This window comes from Dipteris shenzhenensis, chromosome 7, assembly GCF_047967505.1.
Source record: "Dipteris shenzhenensis isolate YYH24624 ecotype China chromosome 7, Dip_SZ_1.0, whole genome shotgun sequence".
NCBI classification, from domain to species: domain Eukaryota; kingdom Viridiplantae; phylum Streptophyta; class Polypodiopsida; order Gleicheniales; family Dipteridaceae; genus Dipteris; species Dipteris shenzhenensis.
This window is the reverse complement of record NC_141602.1, coordinates 13,314,017-13,326,852: the sequence shown is the minus strand read 5'-3', so window position 1 is coordinate 13,326,852 and position 12,836 is coordinate 13,314,017. Positions and strand designations below refer to the sequence as shown.

The 12,836-nt window shown below is 40.2% G+C and overlaps 1 protein-coding gene across 1 annotated transcript in view; it reads left to right on the top strand.

Annotated features, from left to right (window-relative positions):
- Positions 1 to 11,334, top strand: part of LOC147899972 (sugar transport protein MST4-like) — a 28,616-nt gene extending 17,282 nt beyond the window's left edge. Inside the window, exon 7 of the mRNA XM_087377156.1 lies at positions 11,150 to 11,334. Within this exon, the coding sequence (XP_087233282.1) occupies positions 11,150 to 11,334 (185 nt within the window). The remainder of the gene's footprint in view (positions 1 to 11,149) is intronic.
- The last annotated feature ends 1,502 nt before the right edge of the window (positions 11,335 to 12,836 follow it).

The window sequence follows — 12,836 nt, the reverse complement described above, 5'->3', positions numbered from 1 at the left end:
TAAGCTCATGCTTATGCTCATGCGGAAAAAGAGAAGGAGGTTATGCATAAAAAGAGAAAGAGGAGCTTATGCGGAAAAAGAGAAGGAGCTTATGCTTAAGTTTCCGCATAAGCTCCTTCTCTTTTTCCGCATAAGCTCCTCTTTCTCTTTTTATGCATAACCTCCTTCTCTTTTTCCGCATGAGCATAAGCATGAGCTTATGCTTATGCTTATGCTTAAGCATAAGCATAAGCATAAGCTCATGCTTATGCTCATGCATGAGCATGAGCTTATGCTTAACTTTCTGCATAAGCTTATGCTTATGCATGAGCTTATGTGGAAATAGAGAATGAGAGAAGCTTATGCTTCTCTCATTCTCTATTTTCGCATAAGCTCCTTCTCTTTTTCCGCATAAGCTCCTCTTTCTCTTTTTATGCATAAGCTCCTTCTCTTTTTCCGCATGAGCATAAGCATGAGTTTATGCTTATGCTTATGCTTAAGCATAAGCATAAGCATAAGCTCATGCTTATGCTCATGCATGAGCATGAGCTTATGCTTAAATTTCCGCATAAGCTTATGCTTATGCATGATCTTATGCAGAAATAGAGAATGAGAGAAGCTTATGCTTCTCTCATTCTCTATTTCCGCATAAGCTCCTTCTCTTTTTCCGCATAAGCTCCTCTTTCTCTTTTTATGCATAAGCTCCTTCTCTCTTTCCGCATGAGCATAAGCTCATGCTTATGCTCATGCATGAGCATGAGCTTATGCTTAAGTTTCCGCATAAGCTTATGCGGAAATAGAGAATGAGAGAAGCTTATGCTTCTCTCATTCTCTATTTCCACATAAGCTCCTTCTCTTTTTCCGCATAAGCTCCTCTTTCTCTTTTTATGCATAAGCTCCTTCTCTTTTTCCGCATAAGCTCCTCTTTCTCTTTTTATGCATAAGCTCCTTCTCTTTTTCCGCATGAGCATAAGCATGAGCTATTGCTTAAGTTTCCGCATGCTTATGCTCATGCATGAGCATGAGCTATTGCTTAAGTTTCCGCATAAGCTATGCTTATGCGTGAGCTTATGCAGAAATAGAGAATGAGAGAAGCTTATGCTTCTCTCATTCTCTATTTCTGCATAAGCTCACGCATAAGCAGGAGCTTATGCGGAAACATGAGCATAAGCTCATGCTCACTCATGAGCATAAGCATAAGCTCATGCGGAACAAGAGAAGGAGCTTATGCGGAAATAGAGAATGAGTTTCCCCATAAGCTTCTCTCCTTCTCTTTTTCCGCATAAGCTCCTCTTTCTCTTTTTCCGCATAAGCTCCTTCTCTTTTTCCGCATGAGCTTAAGCATGAGCTTATGCTCATGCATGAGCATGAGCTATTGCTTCAGTTTCCGCATAAGCTATGCTTATGCATGAGCTTCTCTTTTCCCGCATAAGCTCCTTCTCTTTTTCCGCATGAGCATAAGCATGAGCTTATGCTTATGCTCATACATAAGCATGAGCTTATGCTTATGCTCATACATAAGCATCCGCATAAGCTCATGCTTATGCTCATACATGAGCATGAGCTTATGCGGAAATAGAGAATGAGAGAAGCTTATGCGGAAACTCATTCTCTATTTCCGCATAAGCTCCTTCTCTTTTTCTGCATGAGCTTATGCTTATGCTCATGAGTGAGCATGAGCTTATGCTCATGTTTCCGCATAAGCTCATGCTTATGTGTGAGCTTATGCAGAAATAGAGAATGAGAGAAGCATAAGCTCATTCTCTATTTCCACATAAGCTCCTTCTCTATTTCCGATGCATATGCTTTCCGCATAAGCATAAGCATAAGCTCATGCTTATGCTCATGCATGAGCTCAAGCTTATGCTCAAGTTTCCACATAAGCTCATGCTTATGCATGAGCTTATGCGGAAATAGAGAATGAGAGAAGCTTATGCGGAAACTCATTCTCTATTTTCGCATAAGCTCCTTCTCTTTTTCCGCATGAGCTTATGCTTATGCTCATGAGTGAGCATGAGCTTATGCTCATGTTTCCGCATAAGCTCATGCTTATGCGTGAGCTTATGCGAAAATAGAGAATGAGAGAAGCATAAGCTCATTCTCTATTTCCGCATAAGCTCCTTCTCTATTTCCGATGCCTATGCTTTCCGCATAAGCATAAGCATAAGCTCATGCTTATGCTCATGCATGAGCTCAAGGCTATGCTCAAGTTTCCGCATAAGCTCATGCTTATGCATGAGCTTATGCAGAAATAGAGAATGAGAGAAGCTTATGCGGAAACTCATTCTCTATTTCCGCATAAGCTCCTTCTCTTTTTCCGCATGAGCTTATGCTTATGCTCATGAGTGAGCTTATGCTCATGTTTCCGCATAAGCTCATGCTTATGCGTGAGCTTATGTGGAAATAGAGAATGAGAGAAGCATAAGCTCATTCTCTATTTCCGCATAAGCTCCTTCTCTATTTCCGATGCCTATGCTTTCCACATAAGCATAAGCATAAGCTCATGCTTATGCTCATGCTTGAGCATGAGCTTATGCTCAAGTTTCGGCATAAGTTCATGCTTATGCATGAGCTTATGCGGAAATAGAGAATGAGAGAAGCTTATGCCGAAACTCATTCTCTATTTCTGCATAAGCTCCTTCTCTATTTCCGATGCCTATGCTTAAGCATAAGCATAAGCATAAGCTCATGCTTATGCTCATGCATGAGCATGAGCTTATGCTTAAGTTTCCGCATAAGCTCATGCTTATGCGTGAGCTTATGCGGAAATAGAGAATGAGAGAAGCATAAGCTCATTCTCTATTTCCGCATAAGCTCATTCTCTATTTCCCACTCTATTTCCCCCTTCTCTCCTTCTCTATTTTCCCTCATCTCTTTCCCCTTCTCTATTTCCCCCTTCTCTCATTCTCTATTTCCTCATTCTCATTCTTTTCTTTCCTTTCCATCTTCTTTCCCTCTTCTTTCCCTCTTTCCTTTCCCTCTTCTTTCCCTCTTTCCTTTCCCTCTTCTTTCTTCTTGCCTATGCCTATACCTATGAGAATGCTTATGTTTGTTTTTTGTTTTCTGTTTTCGTGTTTGTGTCTATGTTAGACATGGGATCACGTCGCTCATCTGACGAGTATGGACAGCCTCGCAGGAGGAGAGCTCACGATCTATATGCTCCAGAGGACTTTGATTCCTCTCAGGCGAGTACCTCGAGGACTACCCCTGGTCCGACATCTCTCGGTCCTAGCACTGCGACTACCCCTGGTCCGACCCCTCTTCCACGTAGCACTACGACTACCCCTCGGGGAACTCCTTTGCTAGCCGTGCATGGCTTTGTCGGGACTCTCGACGAGTTTGTAGCACAGATGAGCGATGAGGAGGCAGCAAGATTCTTCTCTCTGCTCTCTCAGAGGACCTCCGCAATTCCTTCCCCTACACCGACTGGTGGACGTACTGCCCAGCCATCCCCTCGCGCCCCTTCGACCGCGAGATCATCACCTGTGCATGCCTCCCGCAAGAAAAGGAAGAGTAGGAGGGGCGGCTCATGTTGTGCTGACTCAGGAGATGTAGACGAGTCAGCACACTCACGCTCCTTTAGGTCTCCACTTGGTCCGGAGACACAATATCAGTCAGGTCCCTTTCCCTCTCCTACTCCCACTGCTACTTCTCGATCCGGAAGCGGTCGTGCAGCTTCCACTCCTTCAGACTCTGCTACCGTCAGTCCCCCTTACTCATCAGGGGATCTCTCCTATCAAATCACATCTGCTGGAGAGATAATAGAAGACAAAAAGGGCAAAGCAGTGATGGCCGCCATGAGGAGGTTGATGAGTCATCACTTCAAGAGCGGCATAAATACCGATTGGCGGTATCAAGATGCCCAAAAGAAGCAGGCGGTGATTGATGAGTTAAAACAAAGATACCCTAATCCGCCAAATGTGGAGTTTAATGACAATTATATGCTTGAGCGCATGGGTTTGGTCCTAAAGCATCGTAGATCAACCTTGCGTACTTCCATTACAAAGGGGTTGGCTAAACCCAGCTGGGCAGACAAAGCTGATTGGAAGTACTTCAAGAACCAACATAGGGACCATCCCGAAATGTTCGAGGGTCAGAGGAGGGCTGCAAAGAGATGGCTGGACGTCGTAGGTACTTCGCACTTTGGTGCAGGCGGACGGTATGCGTTCGAGGCAACCATGGTAAGTCTACTTCTTCCCATTTAATGTATTGTTCTATTTGTTTTACTTACATATTACATGCACTTTAGCTAACTCTAACTCTTGTAAATTGGATCCACAGCAAGCTGCGATGGGTCGTCTTCCTACGGATGAAGAGACGCGGTGCGCATTTCGGATAGGAACAAAGCCTTGGTTCATTGAGCAAGAGGCAATGGGAGCGACAGTCGATTGGGCTGAGGTGGCTGCTCGCATGGTATAAGTTTACTACTACTTGTAATCTCACTTTTTAATTTAAGTTCCAATCTAATTTTCGATTTATATGGTTCACTCGTAGGGTCAAAGCTCAAGCGTCCCATCATCGGAGGCGAGCGATCAACAGGGGCATGGATCGGACGCAGGTGCCGAGGACGAGGGAGAAGATGCAGGTGTCGAGGACCAAGGAACAGGCCAACAAGACGAAGATGATTCGGATTCGGATGAGTAGTGGTAGTAGCATTTTGTATATCTGCTCGTTTGAGCAATTTTGTATCGCCCTTTCAGAGGGTAATTTTGTTACAAACACTGTTGTATATGTATATGCATTTTTTCCTCATCATTTCGCAAGAACAATTTTGTATTACCCTGCAAGCAAGGGAAATTTTGTTATAAAAAACTTTCTTTTGTAATTACAAAAAAAAAAAAGGATTAGTGGGGCTAAACAGGGCCAAAAGGAAGCCCTGTTTAGCCCCACTAACCCTTTTTTTTTACTTCTGTTAATCGTCGCTATATAGCGACGTTTACCAGTGTCGCTATATAGCGACGATTAACAGTGTCGCTATATAGCGACGTTTGCATCGTCGCTATATAGCGACGCTCCTTTCTCGACGCTTTTAGTGACTTTTATAGCGACCTTTGTGCCTGTGAAAAAAAAAAAATTTAATGTAAAAAGCGTCGGTATTTCTGTCGGAAAATGGCCTATGCCTTGTAGTGATGTCTGCATCCCTCATTGAAACTAGCGTCGTTAAGAGAAAGTCTTCCATTGTCTGGTCTTCAGTACCGAAAACCCCGAGATCTTTAACACGTGTCAACATCGAACCCCGATAGGACTCCGAGTGCCTCATCCTCTTGTAGTCCAAAAAGAATCTCTATGTCATGGAGGAATATGTACTCTTCTCCATCGATGATGAGGGGGGACAAGGACCATAATTCTGAGTCTGGGTCAACGGTCTCCGATGTAGATTCTTGCTCTATTGGGGGCTCTTGAAGTAGGCTCAATGCTTGAGTTGCTTCCATCTCCTTTGTTGGATCATCAAGACTCTCTTCCATGTAGATGTCTGAGTCTAGTCTAGGGATGACCAGATCAGCATTTCTAATAGAGGGGGTGCTAGACGATGAGGCTTCTTTCTCTAAATTTCCTTCTTGGAGAAGGAAGATGAATGTCATCTCCCATTAAAGGAATTTGGTGCCTGTATTTCCTATGATCCCTACATCTAGGATGTCTTGAACTTCGACTTTCCTAAACCCTTCATCTATAAGGTAGTTACAAAAGCGGGCCAAGTGCTTTACAAACTTAGGTTCCTCTATGAACAGATACTTTATGTGATCTATGGGAACCCATCTCTTTGAAGTGTGGTCAAGTGTATAGGCAAAATTTGAGAAATTATCTTGCATGTAAAGGATGAGATCTGAGAAGTCATCCTTGGCTCAGATATATGTGCCTAGGACATCTAAAGTCCTATCAAACACTAAAAATAGCTCTTCCTCATGATCTGCAAATGTAGTTCGTGAGATGAAGTCATGGAACACAGTTCTAGCCGAATCCATGGCAAATAGTAGTTGATGTAGGGAGTAACTTCTGAGGACGGGAGTTTCTATGGCTCTCTAAATGTGAAAGTGATAATGTGATGTAAAAAGGGCTCTTACCCCTTACTATATATCAAAACCCTAAAATTTAAAATTAATCATAAAATCCCCAAATTTTTTGAAAAACATTTACCACCATGAACTGAAAGGAGAAAACATTAAAAGAAATAACATTTTAATTTAATTGTCCATCATCTTTTGAAGCAATAACTAGGATTTGATAGACAAAAAATTAAATGCTACACTATTCAAACACATTGTTAGCAATCTTTAAAGTTGCAGGAGCAATGAAATTGGCACTATGCATGCACTTCTCCACATGGCGGCTGATCTTACCACCATTTAAGGTAAAGTAGAAGGACTCTGACATGCCATCCTCCATGACCAATAGGTGTTCTCGCACATTCCTTAGAGTCCATTGTGATGTGACATTCACATTCTTGACATCTCCCTCTTCAACATCAATAGACAAACTTACCCCCATATTGTCTTCATCATTGGAGTCTAGGGGAAGCCACCGGCCATTTGTTTTCTTCCAGCGCCTGTACTGAAAAGCTAAATATAACATTTGGCAAGACAAATGGTATCTAATAACCACATTGTCTTTACATGTGCGAAATTAATACACATCACCCTTTTGGTCACCTAACCTGGTTCCCCAATTCATCCCAAGTAAATCTTCAAGAGCATTTTCATCTACACACTTGCAGGACCACATAGTTTTTGTTCTATGCATATGTATATTCTGAAATAAAGAAGCAAAATGTGCAGAGGCATAAACCAAGATAACCTTGCCCATTTGGATCCAAATATAAACTTCATGGCCATGCCACATCCTTTGCAATATTGTCCTTGTATGATTGCAATGTCCTTGAGTCCACATTGCTGCAATCCATGTCTTGAAGTTGTGGTGGTGCAATGGTTTGCAGATGGCCATAGCTTGGTGGTGTCGTTGGAGTGATGTATTTTGCATTATACCAATACACATTCTTCATTTGCAAGGAGGCCAACTTCTCCTCGACATGCATTTGCTTACCTAAACTCGGGGGGGTCACTATGTATAAACCCTCTATATCACGTGCGTTCAAGGCCTATATTTAAAATCCCTTATCTGTAAAAGATTTTGTTAATAAAATGTACCCCTTTTCTATACAAATCTGTAAATTTTTCCCAAAACTATTTTAAATAGTCCCTTATGTATATTTATTTCTGTAAATTTTAGAAATAAAAAATATCCTTCTGTTGAACTCACATGATAGGGTTACATATGATGAGTGACTCCCCCGAGTACCTAAATCCTCATGAATCGTAGTTAACTTGCCTATGAATGATTCAATTGGTTCCCACTCCTCGAGGTCCGAAGGGAAGACATCTGCACCATGAATAAGAGCTCTTAGAAACCAAACACAAAATTTCCAAATGGACTCATTACACTTAGAAGTGAAAAAAGTACATAGATAGAAAGGCTCACAGTGTGATGGTATCCTAGGTTGATTGAATGATGGAGGAAGCTGCATATCTTTTCCCATGTAAACATGTTGCACTTTTGCGAGCCATCCTTTCTTCCCAAACTTGAACTTCAAGATGCGCCCCTTCCACTCATGCAAGATGTCACCTCTCACTCTTGGGAAGCTTATGTGGACCTTTGGCTGATCCTTTCATCACTATCTAGTCATTTAAGCTGTAGGTGCAAGGGATCCACTCATCCAATGCATTTATGGTGTTGTGCAAGGCACAATAGGACACATCATTGTGTGGTCTTGTAGCCTTTCTCCTCACCACGCTTGCAGAGGTTGCAACAACAAGAATGGGACTCCTACACAAGGCAATGTAGCTCCAACAGAGGCACAAAAGAGGGAGAAGGAGAGGGACAGAGCAATAGCAACAGAGGCACAAGAGAGGGAGAAGGAGAGGGACAGCAGAGTAGCAACAACAGAGGCACAGGAGAGGGAGAAGGAGAGACAAAGAAACAGCAAAAGAGGCACAGGAGAGGGGTTTAGTGGTCTCTTCAAGCCAACCTTCAATTTTAATGATCTGCATGGGTGTGGTGCCCATTGACAGGTGGCAAAGCTACAGCAAAACACTACGTGATGATAAGTGGTCATGCGACTTAAGCCAGAGACTACGCTGCATAAAGCAATGCAGAGATGCCATGTGTCAAGCTATGCAGTGTTCAGAACAAATATATTACATCTCATTATCACACCACTACACCTTCATGATGTCGGGATAATTTTTGGCGAGAGCACGGGTCCATGCAAAATTTAAATATTCACCCAGAAGCGCATCGTGTCACAGCCCCAAAATGTTCCCGAAAATAGTTTTGCGATTGGCTACAAGCAAACATTGACCCTATTGATCTTGCATCCAACTTGGGATTTTGTTGCTCCCTCACATACAGAACTTGCATCAAAAGAGAGGAATGTTGTAAGAATTCATATTGAAAACAAGCAATTTTGAATAGAGGAGCAGTTAAAAATATTTATGTGATAATATATAATATATAATTATTATAACCACACATAGTATGGGAGGGGAGGTGGCACACTTCCCTTCCCAAAAAGTTATAATCTAAGGGAAGAGGCCCTTCCCCACATGCCGAGATAATGTCAAGAATATAAATGCAAAAAATATAAGCTCTGAGAATAATTCTCGTGAATGGATAAGTTACTGGCATATTATGTGAATGTCAATAGTTGTAATCGTAATCAAACATCTGATAAAATCGATATGAGCTACATATGATAGGTGAAATTCAAACCTGCCAATTTGAGCCTGAGAGGACCTACATGTGTCCTTGAATGAGATGATCCCAACATTCTTAGATCATTCATTAGACTATGGACAACACAAAAAAGACAACTATCATTCAAGGAAGTCCAAAGTAAAGCATATAACAATCTCACTTTCCAACTACTCATCATCTTTGGCAATTTCTTTGATCTTAGATGCAATATACTAGCTTCTAATTCTTCTTGCTTGCATGTCTACATATCTCCGTCATTGAATTGCATTGCAATGAGGGATGCCTTTTAGATGTAGGACAATCATTCTTTTTATTGCAATTATTTTTGAAATATTGCATCAGCAATCCGCAAGGCCAACCCATCTGTGATGATAGCTTTTCCAATGCTAAGCTCTCCAATGAGGCAAGGAATTTTGTCAATTATGCAACCATTTATCTGCTCATCCAATGTGGCAAAAGGACCTTTGTCATCCAGGTACTTTGTAGTCTTCCTATCATCTCGTTCTTCGTGAAGTTTGCCTGCTTCAATAAACATCCCCGCTTTTAGTAGTATATTGTCATCTTCTATCATCTTTCAATCCCAACTGTCCAACAACGGACTACTACAATCATCATTTTTTCCTTCTAGCTCTTCTTGACCTTTATATGCACTGGGATCCCTATCCATAGACTCTCCACTTGTCTTTCATGAAATACAGCTTCCTTTCCCTTCCCTACTATTTGGCTCTGCTACCCGCATAAATGTCACACTACCTGTTTTGTTACAAATTTCACTAGCATCTTCCATTTCAAGATGTCTTTCTGTAGAGGTAATTCAAGCACAAATAACTTTTAGTTTAAGAATATACAAAATTGCTTCAACTATTAGGTCTTATTCTCTACCTAAGTGAAAGCAAGTAATGTGGAATGCTTTTTCCACTATATAGCATGAAAATATATCAAAATACATAGTACTTAGATGAAGAAAAAACAAAATGGTTGTTATATTTTTCAATAAAGTATAGAGATCTCATTGCATAGGTACGTGCACCACTACCAAGTAACTAAAAGAATGATGAGACATTTCAGTTAGTTCTTCGATTCCAACTCCAAAGTTTTGTTCCCTCCTCAGTGTAGGTGATCGTGTTGTCAACCATTTGTTCCCCTATCCTTCAAGTTGAAGATGCTTCAGTTCGCTATATTCACAATATGTGCTATCGCCTAGCTATATTGACCATATGCACTATCATCCAGCTCCACTTCAGTTTACCCACAGCTCCAGTCTACTGCGGATGCAAACAGGTATAGTGCTATGGACTTTTTTGAAAGCGTCAGTGGTGGTGAAGCTGAGAATGAGTGCTTAAATTTGCTGTGCACTTTCAACCTTCATAAAAAATTTTAGGAAGTTTCCAAAAAAAAATCACGCTTAAAAACACTGACTTTCCCACTCCCCTCCCCTACTTAACTTTTACAAAACATGCATTGACTATGGCTACTCATTAGAACACAAGGCATATGTATAGAGGTCCTAGATTCTTATGTATATGCATGAAGCTCTTAGGATAGGCTCAAGTTCCCTCTCTATGCTACTCTGCTCTCTCCCTCACTCCCTCTCTCTCTGTGTGCCAATGAAGCTTTGTTGGTCGCAAGGTTGATTTAATTCTAGTGACATTTTTGGTTTTCAAGGATGTAGTGCCATAAACCGAGAAGCTCAAAAATTTAAGCATTGTTGAGAATACACTTCCATAAGCTGCCCTTTTTTTCTTCAAAATGACTTGTGAATTCAAAGCTGCGCAACATATATTGACTTTTAGTCTTTCTGTCTTTGTAGAGATCATGGTAGCTAATGCAAATTGCAAGGCATCTAAGAAGATATCACAAGTGCAGGTCCCTAATACAAAAGAAATGTTGTTCAGTATGGTTGGAATATATCCAAGAGATATGGATAGGTTTGAAAGACATCATCCTTGTATACGGGGAATCTATATTTGCATGTCCCAAACCGGTTTTTGGACAGAAGAAAATAAAGTCCTATCATGTACGTGATCAGTTTGTCGAGAAGCCTATGCGACGTCACAATGAAGTCTATCAAAAAGGGCCCCCCAATTATGAAATCGGGCTATTTTTTGCAAAGTCTTTTGGCTTGGAGAAATTCAAGCTAGCGCAAAGAGATGAGGACATGTAGCCTTTCACCATTGTATGGGCTCCATTTGTAGAGAGTGTGGAACATGCTGAGGTCAGAGGGCATCTAGGTGCAAAGCACAAGAGGTGGAAAAAGAATATGAGATCTTTGGATGATGTGTTCCCTTCACCCTCCAATGTAAAACCTGTCATTTCCACAACAACATGTTTTATATGAGCCTAGAATTCCATAAAAAGCATGAAGATGGAATCATCAAAATGGCAAGTGTAGCTGAGATTAAATTTGGACGTTTGAAATCAGCACTTGATAAGGAACGCCAAGTTCTTGAGGTTGCTAGTCAGGACTTGTATAGAGCAGAAGGCACATGCATAGAGATGAATATGATGGAAGATGAACTGTTCAGTCTTGGAGAGGATGCTAATCGAGAATGGTTGCTACAAATGTTCCAAAGATTGCATACCAAAGACAATGTACAAGAATTATAGAAAAGGGTTGATGATCCCAAGGTGAGTCTCCCAAATTATTCTATCTTATTTTTTGACTTGTGCTATATAGCACTTAATCTCTTAGGCATTCTACATGAGCTATATATCTCATGCAGTTTGCTACGTACAATATCTGTATAGCACGTAATCTATTCTTTCGAGCTATATTATATAGCTCATACTATGTGCTATACATTATTTCTGTTATATATTTCATTATTTAATCTTTCAAGCATACTGAATGAGCTATATGCTCATATTGTGTGCTATGTACTTTATCTCTGGTATATAACACTCAACTCGGGGGGGTCACTATGTATAAACCCTCTATATCACGTGCGTTCAAGGCCTATATTTAAAGTCCCTTATCTGTAAAAAATTTCATTAATAAAATGTACCCCTTTTCTATACAAATCTGTAAATTTTTTCCAAAACTGTTTTAAATAGTCCCTTATGTATATTTATTTCTGTAAATTTTAGAAATAAAAAAAATCCTTCTGTTGAACTCACGTGATAGGGTTACATATGATGAGTGACCCCCCCGAGACACTCAATCTATTCTTTAAGCCTACTAAATAAGATACATATGTCATGCTATGTGCTATGTACCTTATCCTTGCTCTGTATCATTCCATCTATTCTTCCAAGCATATTGTATGAGCTACATAGCTCATATTGTGTGCTAGTACATTATCTCTGCTATATACTAGCAAGTAGTCTATTCTTCCAAGGATACTAAATGAGTTATAGCTCATGCTATGTTCTATTTACAAACATAATGTAAGAAATCTATATAGCATGAAATCTATTCTTCCAAACATAATGTAAGAGCTATATAGCTCATACTATGTGCTATGTACATAATCTATGCTATATAGCACTCAATCTATTATTTCAAGCCTAGTGAATGAGCTATATAGCTCATATGTTGTACATTATCTCTAATTTACAATACTTCATCTAATATTTCAACCATGCTGAATGAGCTATTTAGTCATGCTATGTGCTATGTACATTATCTTTGTTATATAGCACTCAATCTATTCTTTCAAGCCTAGTAAATGTGCTATATATCTCATGTGTTGTAGCCTTATCTCTACTATATAGTACTTAATCTAATATTTCAAGCATGCTAAATGAGCTATAGAGCTCATGCTATGTGATATGTCCTTTTTTAAGAGAGCCAAAAGATGTGCTATATTTAATTACAACTTCAAATCAATGAATAGAAGATGAACTTCAAACACGGGTCCCCTCCAATTTAACTAAATATTCTAAAATTGTAAGAAAATATACAAGAGCATAACCATGAAAGAAAGCCTAAAACCAAGGGTTTGGAGAGAGGACATGATCAGACCACTTATAGCAATTTTTATGGTATTGTACACAAAACAATTATATTTTATCCCAACCAACAAGCAATACTCTAGAGTAGATTCTTGTATCACTCTCCTAGTCCATTCAGGATGACTTCAACCATTTCTGCTGGGTTCAAAGTCTCT